General features: G+C 43.6%; 1 protein-coding gene across 12 annotated transcripts in view; it reads left to right on the top strand.

Moving 5' to 3' along the window:
• Positions 1–2,514: 2,514 nt before the first annotated feature.
• Positions 2,515–18,920, top strand: part of FXR1 (FMR1 autosomal homolog 1) — a 66,048-nt gene continuing 49,642 nt past the window's right edge. For all 12 annotated transcript variants that reach the window (XR_011388040.2, XR_011388039.2, XM_070072464.2 and 9 more), the window contains exon 1: positions 2,515–2,583. Coding sequence is in view for 10 of the 12 variants with exons in the window: in XM_070072464.2 (XP_069928565.1) it covers positions 2,533–2,583 (51 nt within the window). In the remaining 2 variants the exon portion in view is untranslated. The remainder of the gene's footprint in view (positions 2,584–18,920) is intronic.

Genomic DNA, 18,920 nt, shown 5'->3' with positions numbered 1-18,920 from the left:
GAACCAAAAGGCAAACAATGCATGAGATGCCAAAACAAGTAAGAAAAAAGAAGAAATTAGCCCATAAAGCAAATAAGGCCCTTCATAAACAGCTGTTGGGAATGTAAATCATGCAGCCAGTTTGGAAGAGTCTGGCAATGCCTCAACAGCTTAAATGTGGTCTTACCATAATGAGTCAGGTTTTCCATTTCTAAGTATATGATAGTTCCATTTCCAAGAGACATGAACCATATTTGTCTATAGAGAAGCCTGGACAAGAATCTTTGTAACATTGTTATTTCTAATGGTCAAGGAGTGGAACAGACCCTGATGTCTATCAATTGATAAATGAATAAAATGTGGTGTATCTCTACAAAGTATAAATGACAAAAAGGAATAAATAATAATATATGCTATATGAACTTTACAAAATTTTACTTATTTATTTGAAAGAGTAACAGAGAGAGGAGAAACAGAGATCTTCCGTCCACTGGTTTACTCCCCAAGTGACCACAGTGTAAGGCTGCTACAAAACACGCCAAACACGGGAGTAAAGGAAAGGGTTTATTGGGGGAAACCCGACAGACTGGAGGGAAGGGACGAAGAAGGAAAAGAGGGAGAAGGAGAGCATAAGAGATCCAGAAAGAGATCAAGAGACACACACAGAGAGAACAGAGATCAGGAGACGGAGAGAAAGAGAGAGCCACATGTTCAGGAAAAGGTCCTTTTTAAAACTTAGCCGGGGAGTGGGCAGGGAAGTAGGAGCAGCAAATCCCATTAGGATGGTGGTGGGGCTGACACCAGTGGTTGGGCCATGTGGCCACCTGGCTTCCAGCAATGACAACAGGGGCTAGAGCCTAGGATGGAGTCAGGGTGTAGATCACGCCATAGATAAGACTGCACCATTTTACTAACACATGGTACACTATAACATGAAAATTGTTTAAACAGATTAAAGTAGAATGTTGCAATCCTGAAGGATCATGAGATGACATACACTTTGTTGGTCGAAGCCCTTAAATGGTGTGATTCATTTAGTTTGATGGGCATTTAGTTTACATTTTTGCCTACTTAACATTTTAAAAAAAAGTTTTATTTATTTATTTTGAAAGGCAGAGGAATAGAGAGAGATTAGAGAGTGAGATCTTTCAACTGCTGGTTTGCTCCCCAAATGGCTGCAGCCGTGGGGGATCAGTATAGTTGGAAGCCAAGAGACTGGGACTCCTTGCTGGCCTTCCATGTGATTGGCAGGGGCCCAGGTATTGGGGCCATTTTCTGCTGCTCTCCCAGAGGCATTAGCAGGGAGTTGGATTTGAAGCAGAGCAGCAGGGACTGGAACCAGGCCCCAGCTTCACCAGCTGTGCCACAGTGCCTGCCCTAACCTGAGCAATATTTATAAAAGGAACATCACGTGCATAGGGATATTGAACCCTTTTGCAGCCACCCTCCCACTGCAGCTTCCTTCCTGAACCTTTGGAGATGTTGAAGTGCTCATCAAATGTCCTATACATTTGTGTGTGTAGTGAGGGATTCCAAAAGCTGGAACACTGGGCATTCCATCCGGAGCAGAGCGCCAGCAAAGCATCTTGTTTAACTTACATGTGAACATGGTAAAACAAGTGTACCAACACATACACAAAAGAGCCCCTATTATTTATTTCCAGAGGCCTTGCTTTGGGGAAATAAAAAGTTTGAATATTAAGTGGTGAAAACACTAGAGTATCTCTAGTATAATGCTTACAGAAGCAGGGTAGGTTCTGGTAGAAAAGCCACACGAAATAATTCTGCTTTGATCCTGTTAAACTGGGTAGGGGTTGCAGCAGGGGAAAGCGTCGTTTCCCGCCCTTCTAAGTTTCCCTGACTACCTCTAATAATGGCTATTAACCTCAACTCGGCTCCAGGCTGTGAATACAGCCACGTTGCAAGGAAAACACTGCCATTTAAGCAGCTGAAGTGGTAACAGGTGGGGACCGCGCTTGGCCAAACTGAGGGGGTGTGGAATTGTGGAATTTGAGCGAAGAAAAGTCAGATTTAACCAAAACAAAAAAAAGGTCGAAAGAATTTACAGCCCAATAATAGGCACTTTTTTAGGTTCCCCTCTCCCCTCAAGAAATTGCGCCAGTGGGCAACGGGAGCCCCGAAAGTTGCTCTTCGCCAGCTGGGCAGCCACTCGAGGGTTGCTAGCACTTGGAGAAGTTTGAGCGCCGCATGCGTGAGGTGCTCGCGTCCCGGCAGCCGGAGCCGGGCCAGCAGCGAGCGCCGCGGGGTGGGGCCGCAGGCGCAGGTCAGCAAAGGTCGGCCGATTGTGTCGGGAGGCGAGCTGGGCGTAGGCGGCGGCGGGCGGAGCCCGGGGCGCGTGATGTAAGGAGCGGAGGGATCCCACCTGGAGAGTCGGGGCGGCACGCTGAGACCCCAGGGGTGTGGGGCGGGGGATCCCAATCCCCGCCCTGTTTGCCCCACCCCTCCCCCCGCCTCCTTCTCGCCCCTCCCCCCTCCTCCCCTCTGGTTGGAAAGTTTCTAGAATCTCTTCCCAGCGGCCTTTGCGGTTCCAACATGGCGGAGCTGACGGTGGAGGTTCGCGGCTCCAACGGGGCTTTCTACAAGGTACTGACCCTTTCGCCGCTTTGTCGGGTTTTCTGGGGGCCGGAGCGGGCTTAGGGGAGGGTTGGTGATCCCTGAGAATGCGGTTTGGGGTCGAAGAGGGCGGCCAAGCCAAAGCCAGCGACTGCTGGGTTCCTCGCTTCTCCTCCCTCCACCCGCGGTTTAACGGTCTCGGGGGCCCGGGCTCCGTTATGTTTTGAAACAACACATCGGACGCCTCTTGCCGTTTCCTACTTAGGAGCCTTCTTGTAGGGTCTTCATGCTGTCCTTGGCTGGCCGGCGAGGACAAACCCAATGGCTGCCGGCGGCGAGGAGCTCCCTGGGAGCAGGCCCGAGCGCGGGGAGGTGGGCAGTCGAGGAAGGAGGCGGTGGGATTGTGTGGTCACACCCGCTCCCCCGCCCCTCGGACTGGGCTGAGCGGGAGCTCCTCTGCCTGCTCCTCCGGACCCCTCCCCACCTCCTGAGGGGGTGCGTCGCGGAATCCTAGGAATTCACCTTTGTATTATTAGGATTTGGGGCCCCCAGTCTGAACCGTGTCTGCGAGGGGAAGGGGTCCTGGATTGAGGGGTACGATCGAGAAGAGAAAAGTAGGAAACCTAGAAATGTGGCGGGTTGAAATATTTTTTGCGGCCTGGAAAATTGGGCGGCGCCTTCAGCCCCTCTGTTGCCGGAGAAAAGGCGAGAGTTCGAGGCTTTAAAGTAAGCTTTAAAACGTGAGCTGAACGGGGGAGACAGGTGAGGAGGCGACTGGTTAATTTCTGTCAGTTATTTGGTAAGGTGCGGCCTTTTTTTTTTTTCTTCCCCCCACGAGGTTCTTTTTGTTTGTTGCCTTTGGAGGAAGGAGATGCATTACTATGGAATCGGGTTGGAAAACGGAAGAGCGGTTGAGAGTGGAGGAATTTGGTCGGGGCTTCCAATGTAAAAGGTTACGAAATTAAATTTAATCACAACCGTGGTGTTTTTATTATTATTTTTTTTAATTTTCACCATTATAGCACTCCTTTTTTTCTTAGTTCTCTTTCTTCCAAAGTATGCCAGGAGGTTACAAGATCAATACAAAATCTCCCCAGCTGTTGTCTGTCAGTCAATCTCACTAAGCCAGCATCTCAAATGTTTGAGAGTCTTGGCTATTTTTATGAAGGGCTGCCTTGTAATAGATGAGTATTGTGCCTACGCAGAGTGAATTCTCATAGGTCTTCATTTCGGCGAACCCTTTATCCCATAAATAATTTATTCTTACTTAGTGGTCATGATTTCCTATTTTCAGCATTTTGTTTTTCCTTTCCTGATTTACTGATTGGCTCTGTGTATTTGGTTTAGCTTGTCACGAGGTAAAAGCATAGCAGAAAATCATAAAGCCCCCCCCCCAACAGTCTTTAACAAGTTTAAATTTTCTTAGATGGTTCACATAAAGTAGAAACAGTGCACGTTGAAACGGAGTGTTTAGTATCACCCTGTAATGTAGGTCTAGTTATTTCAGGTTTAAAAGTAGGTATCAGAGAAGCTACCTAAGTGAAATTTGAATAGATATTTCATTTACTTCATTTCTTTCTGAAACCAAGTGGTTTCCTTTTCTGAACAGATAGCCGATATGGGAAGCTTGGGCAGAAGGTGCAGAGAATGAACTTGCCCATACTTTTCCTGTCTAGAGGAGTTTGCATCATCACCATCCCTTTCCCCAGTGGAAAAGTTTCAGATTCTCACTGTTGGGCTGTGCAGTTCTTGTGTAAGAGAGGCATGTGTTTTTTTCATTGCATATTGAAAAATTGAAAACGATTATTTTGATTTAACATTTTACCTCATGCAGGTAGCCTGTCAACATAATAAGTCTTCACTTATTTTATAAGATTGGTTAGTCTTTGGTTTCTTGTGGTATTTTTCTTTTCAATCCACTAAATCATGTCTCCATTTGGACCTCTGAAGTGTTGATTACTGATCCTCATCCATACACATCTTCGTTCTGAGATTTCATTGCCCATTTTGCCTCAACAAAGTGAGGTGTGACTTTGGCAAAGGTTGGGAAGTAGACTAGCTACATATGTGTACTGAAATGTTTGCTTTTCAGCCTTGGAAATTTCATGTTCTGCTATAAATCCACTTCTACATATACTTTGTGGAAGTTGTAATCTTTAGAAATCTGGAAGGATAGTGGCAAAGTGTAGAGTGTCTGGATTTGAAATAAATAGGAATTTATGTCTGTATTAAGTTTACCACTGTCTTCCAGTGGATCCCTGAACTAGTCTAAGGCTATTGTCTTGTGTGTAAATGGCAGATTTGAAGTAGTACAATAATTCCCAGTTTTTATTCCACAAAACTGTGCTTTTAGAAAGCAAGTTGACTTGTCACACAGCAACTGTTTTTAACCATTCGATTTTCTAAAAATTTAATATATATACAGTAGAATAAGTTTTTTTGGGTGTACAGTTAAGAGTTTTAATAAATGCTGACAGTTGTGTCACCATTATTACAATAAGGGGATAAAATAATTGTAACATCTCCCAAAGTTCTTTCATGTTGTTTTTTTAGTTAACTTCCCCTCATTCTCAGTACCTAGAGTGTTTTCTGTCCTCATAGTTTTGTCTTACCTAGAATGTCATATACTATATTGAGTGTTACATACTATACTATAAGATGTTCTGAGTCTGATTTTTTCTGTTTAGCATAGGAGCCATTTAATTTTAGTAATTTTTAAAAAGATTTATTTGAAAGGCAGAGTTACAGAGAGGCAGAAGCAGAGAAGGCTCTTCCATCTGCTGGTTCACTCCCCAGATGGCAGTAACGGCTGGAACTGTGCCGTATCCAGAGCCAGGAGCTGCTTTCTGGTCTCCCAAATGAGCACAATGACTTGGGCCATCTTCCACTGCTTTCCCAGGCCATAGCAGAGAGCTGGATAAGAAGTGGAGGAGCCGGGACTCAAACCAGCATCCCAGTAATTTTTTTTTTAAAGATACATTTATTTACTTGAAAGTCAAGAGTTACACAGAGGGAAGCAGAGGTAGAGAGAGAGAGGTAGAGAGAAAGAGATCTTCCATCTGCTGGTTCACACCCCATTTGGTGCAACGGCTGGAACTGTGCAGATCTGAATCCAGGAGCTAGGAGCTTCTTCTGGGTCTCCTACGTGGGTGCAGGGGCCCAAGGTTTTGGGCCATCTTCTGCTTTCCCAGGCCATAGCAGAGAGCTGGGTTGGAAGTGGAACAGCCGGGACTTGAACTGGCGCCCATATAGGATGCTGGCACTTTATCTGTTACGCCACAGCGCTGGCCCCAGTAATTAAAAAAAAAAAAAGGTTAGTGAAGGAATTTTGGAAATCTTGGCCCCCTCTCCCCCCATATTACAGACACACACTTGGCTGTTAAGTGTGGATTGCCTTTGAAGAGTTTCAAAGTCAGGTATCATGCCTTGAGGCATGTAGCATGTGCTTTCATCCCTTAAGGCAGTGCTTTGCTGACTTTGATTAAATGAACTGAAATTTTATTTTGCAAATTAATTTGAATGTGAAGGTCTGAATATTTTACCTAAAATTACTGTAGCCTTTGCTTTTCAAAGGCTATGTGTTTGAAAAGCAGAATGACAGGGAGAGGAAGAGATCTTCATCATCTGGTTCACTCCCCTGATTGCCACTATGGCCAGGCCTGGGCCTGGCTGGAGCCAGGAGCCAGGAGCTTCTGGGTCTCCCTTGTGGGTGCAGGGGCCAGAAGACTTCTGCTATCTTCTTTTGCTTTCCAAGGCGCCTTAGCAGGGAGCTGGATCAGAAGTGGAGCAGCCCATATGAAATGCTATGCTGCAAACAGTGGCTTAACCTACTGCGCCACAGCGCCAGCCCCAGAATTCATCCATTCTAACTGTACAGTTGAATGATAGTGTATTGACAGAATTGTGTAACTATTGCTACAGCTTATTTTAGAACATTCTTCTATTACCCAAAAAGAAACCTAGTGCTGATTTGCAACATGTAAGTGCTTTTTAACTGTTAAATGTGAAAATACTTTTTTTGAACATTTATTTATTTGAGGGAGTTATGGGATTTTGGGGAGAGAGAGCTTCCACCTGCTAGTTCACTCCCCAAATGGCTGCAGTGGCCAGAACTTGGAGCTGTGTCTGTATGTCTGGTACCAGGAGCTTCCTTAGGTCTCCCATGTAGGTGGAAGGGCCCAAGCACCTGGGCCATTTTTCTGTGCTTTCCCAGGTGCATTAGCAGGGAGCTGGATCAGAAATGGAGTATCAGGGACCTACACTGGTGCCCATATGGGATGCCAGCATCGCAGGTCGTGGCTTCACCTGCACCACAACTCCAGCCTATGTGATAGTAGCTTTGTAGAATGAATAGCATTGCAACTTGCACAAGCTTGGGATTAAACTTACTTTAAATACAAGTTGAAAGTCACTCAGTTTCAGGCTTCTGTAGAGGCAAGTTTCCATGGAAGTGTGTAATCTTTTAAGTTAGATGAAAGAAATGTAAGGTGTTTTCTATATAAGATATAATTAATTGCTTTTAGACTTCTGGGATTTCTGCTTTCATTATGTAATTGACTAAAATCTCAAAGTACGATATGTGATTATTTTCTGTGTTTAATATTAAATGAAATTTGTAATATCTACATTATGCAGTAGCCATGCCTCACTAATGATGACCTGTAGAATTATACTTGTAGTAATTATGTTCTGATGATATTCTGTCTTTTCAGAGTTAGTACAGAGTTTTGTTAGTTGAACGTGGAGGTTAGTAATCGAGGAAAAGGTGGTCACTGTCTTAATATTAGTGTTCTGTTAAAAATATAGTTTCACATGTGTTAATGACTTTTGATTTTACGTATTTAAATACATGGTTTTCATAGATAAAGTGGAAGTAAATACATAGTTACAACAATTTTAAATTTTGTTCCTGGATAGCTGTCAGATGTGGCTCTTGTGGTGAGGGAAGGATATGTCTTTATTCAGCACATAACTTTTAAAAATATGTTTCCTGTAAAGTTTTGTTTTTATATTAGAAGAGCAATATATAATTGCAAATTATCTTAAAACAGAAAAGCAAAAAGAATATGTTGATATATTGTCAAGGTGTTGGTTTTATATACTTCCTGAAAACAGTTTTTCCATAGTTTTATACACCCATATATTTCCCATATCATCAGATACTTGTGTAGTTTTGAGTAAATGGTTTAATATGTTTGAGTAAACAGTTTAATATGAGAACCTGTTGTTTACTAGATGTCCTGTTACTGATTTTCCTTTTTAAAAGACTCTGAGTTACGTTTCTGTCCCCATTTTATATAATAGGAAGCTGATGGTAGTGATTAAGTAATTTGTCCTGGATTACACTGTAACTGAAATGGTATTTAACTCTAGGGCTTGATACTTCCAGTTGGCTATGGTAGCATAGTATTTGTGGTTCTTCAAAAGGAAATTTTAGGGTAGGGAGGTTACATTTTAGTTAGGGAGATAAGGGTACACACTTGACTGGACTATAACTCAGTGGGTTCTCCATCACAATGTTAAGCACGTAACAAATTAGCTTTTGTAGTGGGAAGAGCAGTAAGCGTTCTGTAGCTGAGCCCTGATTCTTGTAATAGCTAGTGTGATAACTTTTCTTTTTAATTTTGTCTGCAATATGAGGCATTGCATTTTATTTATTTTTAAAGATTTATTGATTTATTTGAAAGTCAGAGTTATGCAGAGAGAGGAGAGGCAGAGTGAGAGAGAGGCTTCCATCCGATGGTTCACTCCCCAATTGGCCGCAATGGCTGGAGCTACGGCAATCCGAAGCCAGGAGCTTCTTCTGGTCTCCCAGGCGGGTGCAGGGGCCCAAGGAATTGGGCCACCTTCCACTGCTTTCCCAGGCCATAGCAGAGAGCTGGATTGGAAGTGGAGCAGCCAGGTCTCGAACTGGCGCCCATATGGGATGTGGGTGCTTCAGGGCAGGGTATTAACCCACTGCACCACAGCGTCAGCCGCTTATTTATTTTTTTTAAGATTTATTAGAGAGGCAGAGTTAAAGAGGCAGGGAGAGATGGATCTTCGACCACTGGTTTACTCCCCAAATGGCTGCAATGACCAGGGCTGGGCCAGGCTGAAGCCAGGAGCTTCTTCCAGATCTCCCATGTGGGTGCAGGGATCCAGGCACTTGGGCCATCTTCCCCCTGCTTTCCTAGGCACATTAGTGGGGAGTTGGATGGGAGCAGCTGAGATTTGAACCAATTCCCTATTGGAATGCTAGTGTTGTAAGGAGGTGGCTTTACCAACTATGCCACAATGCCAGCACCCAGTTGCTTTTGTTTTAACAAACGTTTATCGAGTTGGAATGTCAGCAAGGTTCTGTTAGTGAACTAATGTCACATTAGAGCTCTAACAACAACTAGTAATATTTAGTGAACACCTGGACTGCTTAGTGGACTGCATAGGTACTTGCGCAATTCTTATTTAACCCTCCCAACTACAGTGAGGCAGATGATGTTAACACCGTTTGAGGATACTGAGGATAATTAGAGGCCGATTAAGAATTTATACTCTGTTCTTTGACTCTGTAGAGCTGATCTCATTAACCATTATGTTGTGATTTTTGTTTTTTGAAGTACAAATGTATGGTTTGCCAGATTATTACTAATTACAATTATGACTGATTAATTCAGCAGGAATTACAGTGACTAAATCAGTAGGATTCATGGGCAAATGATAAAGGCTGTGTCTCCTATTTTATAAAAATGTGCTTTTAATACGGTTGCCACCAGTCAGGGAGCTGAAATGTGCTAGTTTGAAATTGCTCACTTTTTGTTTTTATATTTTATTTATTTGAGAGAGGGAGAAAAATCTGTTTTTGTTTGAAGAGTTATTTAGGTGTCAGTGCTGTGGCACAGTAGGTTAATCTTCTGCCTCTGCCTGCGGCACTGGCATCCCAATATGGGCACCAGCTCTAGTCTTGGCTGTTCCTTTTCCAGTCCAGCTCTCTGCTATGGTCCGGGAAAGCCATGGAAGGTGGCCCAAGTGCTTGGGCTCCTGCACCCACATGGGAGACCTAGAAGGAGCTCCTGGCTTCTGACCAGCGCAGTTCCGGCTGATGCGGCTATTTGGAGAGAGAACCAGCAGATGGAAGGCCTTTCTCTCTGTCTCCCTCATTGTTTGTAATTCTACTTCTCAAATAAATAAATAAATAAAATCTTTAAAAAAAATTATTTGAAAGGCAGTGTTAAATAGAGGGAGGGAGGGAGAGAAAGATCTTCCAGAATCTATTGTTTCACTCTCTAAATGGTCACAACTGCTGGGGCTGTTTGTTCTGTTTTCCGAAGTGGAGCTGCTGGGACTCCAAGACCCACCTGTTTGGGATGCCTGCATGATAGGCAGTGGCTTAACCTGCTGCACCACAACCTCAGCCTGGGAGAAATCTGTGATCTACTGGTTATCCCCCAAGTGCCTATGACAGCTAAGGACGGGCCAGTCTGAAGTCAGGAGCCCAGAACTCAAACAGGGACAGGGACACAAGTACTTGAATCATTATGCCTGCCTCCCAGGATGTGTAGCACGCAGCTGGAGCTTGGACTCAAACCCCCCAGGGTTGTGAGTACCGCAACTGGCTTTTACTGCTGTACCAATTGCCATACCAAGATAAGTTTAATTGTAAAATTTGTCTTGGGTTTCCAGAGGTAGTAAGAAAAAAAGATTGTAAAACATCTCCGTCATATTTTTATATTGATTTTTGTGTCAATATCTTAGATTTACTATGTTATAAATTGTTATTGAAGTTAATTTTACCTGTTCCTTTTTACTTGTTTTCGTAAGACATCAGTCACTTTATATTTCTGATAGTGCTGGTTTATAACATCCACAATTGTTACTTTTATGTAAGGTATTTTTGTAAATACTTAAATACATTTGTATGTATTTACATGAACTTACAAATGCACATATATAAACTTCTCATTTAAATAATTTGTTGTTTTCTCAGTTTTTTTTTTTTTTAACCTTATTTGAAAGGCATAGAGAGATTGATCTTCCATCCACTGGTTCACTCCCCCAAATGGTTCCAACAACCAGGGCTGAGCCAGGTTGAAAACTGGGAGCCAGGAACTCCATCCAGATCTCCCACATGGATGGCAGTGACCCAAGTACTTGGGCCATTTTCCCAGAAGCATTAGCAGGGAGCTGTATCGGAAGCTGGGCAGCCAGGACTGAGCTGTCACTCTTGATATGGGATGCCAGTGTTGCAGGTGGCAGCTTAACTTGCTGTGCCACAATGCCAGTCTCTGTTAGTAGTCTTGCTACTGGTTTTCATTGTTAATTTTTCTTTTAATTTGCATTTGTTTTATGCTGAATTTATTCCTGACCCATAAGTTTTTGTTTCTTCAGTTTCTTATGGATATTTTTTCTGTACCACTTCCTTTTGTGGTTTAGGAACAGCTTGCTGTTTCTCAGAGAGGGTCATCTCAGTGTGGCATAGGGAAGCTCATGTATGGGGTTAATCCAACTGTGAAGTCTGTAGAGACAGTGGTGCATCCTGGGTGAACAGAAAATTTACATCCAGAACTCTGCATTTCTTAAGTATGTGCAACAGAAATTCATGCTTTTTGGTTTTTTGTACTATTTGTCATGGGTGTACTATCAAATCCACTCATTATAAGGATGGAATGGCACACATTGCTTCTTTAATGAGATATCATTCAGGTTCTTGGTGGCTTTTTGAATACACATGCCCTTGATAGCCTGGGCAGTTTATTGGGTGTTCTTAAAGTGAACATGAAGCTTTGAACATCTTGATTTGCATGATTTTGTGGGGTTTCCTGGATCAAGTGAATAGTGAACCATTTTCATGGATCACCTAAGGCAGCTTACAGGAAGATGCTATTTTTGATTTTAGAAGATTCTTTGGTAGGTACAAATAGTAAATAGAAAGAAACTGCTAAAAAAATAAAAACTGTGATGGCTTTTCTTGGACTGCATTATCAGAAGAACACCTTGAGAGAAACAAGAATAATGTAAGACATTACTTTGTTAATTTGACCATATGTATTTACATTTATAGCAATCTTATCATTTGTCCTGAGGCTGAAAACTGGCAAAATGGAACTCCTATCAAAGCTGATGTTTACTTACTAGGAAGTTTGTCTCTGTTGATTCTTTATAAGATAACCTGCATATCAGTATTTTAATTTGTCTCCTATATTGTAGCCTCAGCATTTTTTTAAAGATTTATTTATTTATTTGAAAGGTGGAGTTGCAGAGGTAGAGGAGAAAGGAGAGAGAGGGAGAGAGAGCCAGCGCCGCAGCTCACTAGGCTAATCCTCCGCCTGCAGTGCTGGCACCCCCGGTTCTAGTCCTGGTTGGGACGCTGGATTCTGTCCTGGCTGCTCCTCTTTCAGTCCAGCTCTCTGCTGTGGCCTGGGAAGGCAGTGGAGGATGGCCCAAGTGCTTGGGCCCTGCACCCACATGGGAAACCAGGAGGCAGCACTTGGCTCCTGGCTTCGGATAGACGCAGCACGCTGGCAGTTGCGGCCATTTGGGGGGTGAACCAACGGAAGGAAGACCTTTCTGTCTGTCTCTCTCTCACTGTCTAACTCTGCCTGTCAAAAAAAAGGGGAGGGAGAGCGGTCTTCCATCTGTAGGTTCACTCTGCAAATGGGCACAATGGCTGGAGCTGGGCAGATCCAAAGCCGGGAGCCCAGAGCTGTTCCATGTGGGTGCAGGGGCCCAAGGACTTGAGTCATCTGCTGCTGCTTTCCCAGGCTATAGCAGAGAGCTGGATTAGAAGTGGAGCAACTGGGACTTGAACTGGTGCCTGTATAGGATGCTGGCACTGCAGGCAGTGCTTTACCTGCTACACCACAGCGTCAGCTCTAGCCTTAGCATTTTCTGCCTTTGTATTTTGGCAGGATTAAAGAGAAGTCTTCCCAGTAATAGCTGATGAAGTTTATAGTTGTTGGCAAAGGAATGTGTGCTCTCCTCTCAAGGTATCTCGAGGGTGAATTCATCTCTCTGGCTCCTATCCTTTTCGTTTTTCTTTAAACTTCTCCTTCAATTCCATTTTCTTCGTTTGTTCGTTTCTTCCTTCCTTTCTCCCTTTCTTCTTTTTCTTTTCATTTTCTTTTATTTATTTATTTTTTGAGTTACCCAGAGAGAGGAGAGGCATAGAGAGAGAGGTCTTCCATCTGATGGTTCACTCCCCAGTTGGCTGCAAAGGCTGAAGCTGGGCCGATCAGGAGCCAGGAGCTTCTTATGGGTCTTCCGTGTGGGTGCAGGGGCCCAAGGACTTGGACCATCTTTCACTGCTTCCCCAGGCTATAGCAGAGTGCTGGTTTAGAAGTGGAGCAGCCGGGTTTCGAACTGGCGCCCATATGGGATGCCTGCGCTTCAGGGCAGGCCGTTAACCTGCTGCGCCACATCGCAAGCCCCTTCCTTTTATTTTATTTGAAAGGCAGAGTTACAAAGAGGGCAAGAGAGGGAGAGAAAGCACTTCCATCTGCTGGTTCACTCCCCAAATGGCCACAACGGTTGGACCAGGCTGGCTCCAGGATCTTCTGGGTCTTCCCTTGTGGGTATAAGCACCCAAGGACTTGGGCCATCTTCTGCTGCTTTCCCAGGTGCATTAGCAGGGAACTGGATCAGGAGTGGAGCAGCCAGCTTCAGGTGGCAGCTTAACCTGTTTTGCCACACCACTGGCTCCTCTCTTAATCTTTTTTTTTTTTTTTTTATAAATTTTTTTTTTTTTTTTTTTTTTGACAGGCAGAGTGGACAGTGAGAGAGAGAGAGACAGAGAGAAAGGTCTTCCTTTTTTGGTTCCCCCTCCAGTGGCCGCCACAGCTGGCGTGCTGTGGCCGGCGCACCGCGCTGATCCGAAGGCAGGAGCCAGGTGCTTCTCCTGGTCTCCCATGGGGTGCAAGGCCCAAGCACTTGGACCATCCTCCACTGCCTTCCTGGGCCACAGCAGAGAGCTGGTCTGGATGGAAGAGGGGCAACCGGGAAAGAATCTGGCGCCCCGACCGGGACTAGAACCCAGTGTGCCGATGCCTCTAGGTGGAGGGTTAGCCTATTGAGCCACGGCGCCAGCCACTTTTTTTTTTTTTTTAAAGATTGTATTTATTTATTTGAGAGGTGGAATTACAGACAGAGGCAGAGAGAGAGAGAGAGGTCTTCCTTCCGTGGTTCATGCCGCAACGGCTGGAGCTGTGCCCATCCGAAGCCAGGAGCCTCTTCTGGGTCTCCCATGCGGGTGCAGGGCCCAAGCACTCAGGACATCTTCTGCTTTCCCAGGCCACAGCAGAGAGCTAGATGGGAAGAGGAGCAGCTGGGACTAGAACCGGTGCCCATATGGGGTGCTGCTGCAGGTAGAGGATTAACCTGCACCACAGCGCTGGCCCCAATCTGTTTACTTTCATAATTTTTTTGTTTTTATAATTTTACAGGATTTTTTTTCTAGGTCTTAACTTTTCTTTTTTAAATTTTATTTATTTGAAAGCATTGGAGATCTTCTATCTACTAGTTCACTCCCAGATGGCTGTAATGGCTAGGGCCAGGCAGAAGCCAGACACCTCCTCTGGGTCTCCCACATAGGTAACAGGTGTCCATGTACTTGGGCCATCTTTTGTTGCCTTTCTTAGGCCAAGAGTAGGAAGCTGGATTAGAAATGGAATGGCTGGGGCCTGAACTGGTATCTGTTGCTGCTTTACCTGCTACACCACAATGAAATTTTCTTAGACTTAATATCTACACTTTGTAAGCTTTGAGTTTGTATATATTTACTGAATGAAGAAATGAATCAGTCTCGGCTTCTGGATCCTTTATTGTGTAATCTTAGTAACAGCATACAAATAATACTAGCTGTATTTTTGGTTTTATTTCAAACTTTTTTTTTAGTGGTTATGCATCACTTCTGGTTAAGCTCAGTTTTTGTTTTGAATATGATTTGAAGCTTTGCAAAATAGGAAAGGGTATTTCTGGGTGGTCATTTAGAACTACAAGGATACTTGAGGAAGTCTGTGGAAAGTTGGGATTAAAAGATAAGTTGTGGCTGGTGTTGTGGTGTAATGGGTTAAGCTGCCCTGCAGTGCTGGCATCCCATATGGTGCCAATTTTAGTTTGCTGCTCCACTTCTGATCCAGCACCCTGCCAAAGTGCCTGGGAAAGCAGCAGAAAATGGCCCGAGTGCTTGGGCCCCTACCACCCACAGGGGAGATGTGGATGAAGCTCTTGGCTTCAGCCTGGCCCAGTTGTGGGTGTTGTGGCCATTAGGGGAGTGAACAAGCTGATGGATGGCATTTCTCTTTCTCTGTAACTCTACCTTTTGAGTAAATAAATCTTTTGAAAAAGTTTATGGTGGTGTACAAGAATTTGAAATCCCTGCAGAGTATTTTTATTATACACATTTTCTGTGAACTTTTTGAAGTTTTTTTGTACAAAATCATTTCATTTTAAGAACTCTTGGTTATGAGCTAAGAACATTACTGGTATGGAAGCACTAGTAAAAATATTTATGTGTTCCTATGAGATGAAGTCATGTCCTCATTGCCTTTTATTTTCCTATATAGAAGAGCTTAGTACTTAATACTACATGTGATCTTAGCCAAAAGGCCGAGAAGCGATAGTACTTAATGCTAATGAATGCTGAAGACTAGCCTCAAGTAATTCTTTTCCTCATTAGAACTTACTCCATAATGATTCGGTAATTTCTGTGATACATAATTAGTAAATTTGTAGGCGTTTTTAGAACATACTTGTAAATAAATGTTCCATTTATTTGAAGTAATTTTCCTTCTATTAATTTAGTTGTGTAGGTCTGTAAAGAACGTATTTGGGGGCTGGTACTGTGGTGTAGTAGGTTAAGCCTCGGCTTGTGGTGTTGGCATCCCATATGGGTGGCTGCTTCGTGTCACATCTGTTCCTCTTCTGAATCAGTGCTCTGTCTATGGCCTGGGAAAGCACTGGAAGATGGTCCAAGTGCTTGGGCCCCTGTACCCACATGGAAGACCCAGAAGAAGCCCCTGGCTTCTGGCTTTAGATTGGCTCAGCTCCAGCCGTTGCAGCCAATTGGGAGTGAACCAGCAGATGGAAGACTTTACTGTTTCTCTCTGTAGCTCTACCTGTCAAATAAATAAAATAAAATTAAGGAAAGTATTTGAAATTAAGAAATTTTTGATTTTAGTCTTGGATGTTTGCTGCTTGTTGGAAACAGGTGGCAATTCAGATCTACATGTTGTAAACCTCTAACAAGTTTGTTGCTCAGAATGTAAATTTGAAATTTCTAGGGGCCTGTGCTGTGGTGCAGCGGGTTAAAGCCCTGGCCCGAAGCGCCGACATCCCATATGGACGCCAGTTCTAGTCCTGGCTGCTCCTCTTCTGATCCAGCTCTCTGCTAGGGTCTGGGAAAGCAGTACAAGATGGCCCAATTCCTTGGGCCCCTGCACCCATGTGGGAGGCCTGGAGGAGGCTCCTGGCTTTGGATTGGTGCAGCTTCTGCTGTTGCAGCCACCTAGGGGGTGAACCAGCGCATGGAAGACCTCTCTATCTCTGCCTCTCTCTCTAACTCTGTCTTTCAAATAAATAAAAATAAATCTTTAAAAAAAATTTCTAAAGATGGAACAGTTACAAATATGTGGAGAGTGATGATATGTATATAAATATGCTGAATGGAAAAAATGCTGATACAATACCTAAGATATGTCCCAACTATTTTTTTTAAGATTTTATTTATTTATTTGAGAGGCAGGGCTACAGCAGAGAGGAGAGACAGAAAGGTTTTCCATCCACTGGATCACTCCTCAAATGGCAGCAGCAGCTGGCATTGAGCCCATTCAGAGCCAGGAGCCAGGAACTTCTTCTGGATCCACCACGTGGTTGTAGGGGCCCAAGCACCCATCTTCCACTTTGGGCCATCTATCTTCCACTGCTTTCCCAGGCCATCAGCAGAGAGCTGGATTGGAAGAGGAGCAGCCGGGGCACTAACCAGCGCCCATGTGGGATGCTGGCATTACAGGTGCACGCTTAGCCTACTATTCCACAGTGGTGGCCTTATCTCAACTTTTTTTTTTTTTTTTAAGATTTATTTATATTTGAAAGAGTTACACAGAGAGAGGAGAGGAAGCGGGGGTGGGGGGGGTTGCGGGGGGCGGGGTTTCTATCCGCTGGTTTGCTGCAGTGGCTGGAGCTGCGTCGATCCAAAGTCAAGAGCCAGGAGCTTCTTCTGGGTCTCCCACATGGGTGCAGGATCCCAAGGACTTTGGCCATTTTCCATTGCTTTCCCAGGCCATAGCAGAGAGCTGGATCAGAAGTGGAGCGCCCATTTGGGATGTGGACACTGCACGTGGTGGCTTTACCTGCCATGCCATAGTGCCAACCCCTTACATAAATATTTATATATTTACATATATGCACTTTTCCACATGAATAGGTGTATACTTGATTTATTAAAATTTATTAAAATTTGTTTTCCTTTTTTTCCTAGCCCTCCTTCACCACTTAATATCTCTTCTCTATTTCAGGTCACCCATTTATAGTCAAGTGTAATCAATTTCTTCATGTCCATAAAATTGTACATAGATATTCAGATACAATTGTTGGGCTTTCCAGTGTGCTCCAAAAAAAAGGATCAAAGTCAAAGAGAGCTCTTCCATTCTCCCCAGATGCCTGCAATAGGTGGGGCTGGGCTGGGCTGGGCTGGGCTGAAGCCAGGAGCCTGGAACTCAGAACCCAAGTACTTGAGCCATCATCTGCTGCTTCCCAGGGTGCACATTAGCATGAAACTGGTTCAGTGGTAGAGCCAGGACATGAACCCAGGGGCTCTCACGTGGAATATAAGTGTCCTAAGTAGTGTCTTAATCAATGATCTAAACACCAGCCCCATAATTTTTCTTTAATAGGTACTTATTGCAGAACAATATTTCAGGTTAAGCCATCCTCCAATTGACAGATGGTCACTTGATTCTCAATTTTTTGTCACTGTGCATGTCTGTGTTTCTATTTGATTTCAAAGAATATGGTATAGCTTGGTAAAGGAAACTTAAAAATGATCTCTAATAATGTTAACAGATTTCTTTCCAAAATGGCTTGCATTTCCATCAATAAATAGCAATATTTTCTTTATACCCCTGTCAAAAATGAGTTTTTTAATAACTTGTCAGTCTTTTGGATCTAAAGGGCTGTATTTAGAACTTTTATTTAAAGAGCTTCTCCAGAGTACCTGTCTTTAGAATTTTCTTTAAGATTTTGTATTTGAATGAGCAGAGAGAGATTGATTTGATCTTGCATCTGCTGGTTCATGGCAGGGGCTGGGCCATGCAGAAGCCAGGAGCTTCTTTGGGGTCTCCCAACATGGGTGTGGGGGCCCAAGCACTTGGGCCATTTGGGACTGCTTTCCCAGGCACATTAGCAGGGAGCTGGACTGGAAGTGGAGCAACCAAGATTCCAACCTGCAACCATATGGGATGCAGGCACTGTGGTTTACTTAGCCTGCTGTGCTACAGGGCCAGCCTCTCATTAGAACCTTTAGTTTGCAGATTCCACTTAAATTTTAATGTTTGCTATTTGGATTTGCTGTCCTATAAATTGCCTGTCTTTTGCTCAGTTTCTCTTGTATCCTTTTACTCCTTTTTGAGATCTGTTTGTATATTGTGTATGTTGATACTTCCACTTAACCTAAGAGTGTTTCTTCCCCCCCATCATTTCACTTTCTGCCATCTGGCCATAGAGAAGTTTATTTTTTACAGATTGAATTTTTTTGCCCCATTAAACTTTCTGGATTTCCAGTCTGATTTAAATCAGCCTATGCCTAGATTATACTCATTTATGTTATCTTTTTTTCTTTTTAAAGATTTATTTATTTGAAAGAGTTAGAGAAAAAGGTGGGGGGAGTGAGAGAGGGATTGATTTTTGATCTGGTTTACACTTAAATGATCACAATGGCTGGGGCTGGGCCAGACCAAAGCTAGGAGCCTGGAACTCCCTCCTGGTCTTCCAAGTAGGTGACAGGAAACTGGTTATTTGAGCCATCTACTGCCTCTCAGGGTCTGCATTATTAGCAGGAAGCTGGATTCAGGAGCTGGAACCGGGACTTGAATCCTGGCACTTGGGCATCTTAATAGACATCTTAATTGTTAGATAAAATGCCCACGCTCTTGCATGCTATTTATTTTTAGTTTATTTACATCAGGGATTATATTGGAGAGATGTTAATAATAGGAGAAATGGGGTGACACGTTATATAGGAGCTCTCTGTATTACTGCCTCAAAAAAATTGTTTTGTAAGTTTAAAACTATTCTGAAAGAAAATGTTCAAAGAATTACTTTGAGTAAACATGGATAGGCAGCTGTGCTAGCAGCATGTATGAAATAATAGTTCACCTGTGTTTGAAAGGATTTTTTGG

The sequence above is a fragment of the Oryctolagus cuniculus genome, chromosome 4, assembly GCF_051225735.1.
Source record: "Oryctolagus cuniculus isolate XC-2025 breed Fujian yellow rabbit chromosome 4, ASM5122573v1, whole genome shotgun sequence".
Taxonomy (NCBI): Eukaryota; Metazoa; Chordata; class Mammalia; order Lagomorpha; family Leporidae; genus Oryctolagus; species Oryctolagus cuniculus.
The sequence above is the reverse complement of the archived record's forward strand: the minus strand, read 5'-3'. Positions and strand labels throughout refer to the sequence as shown.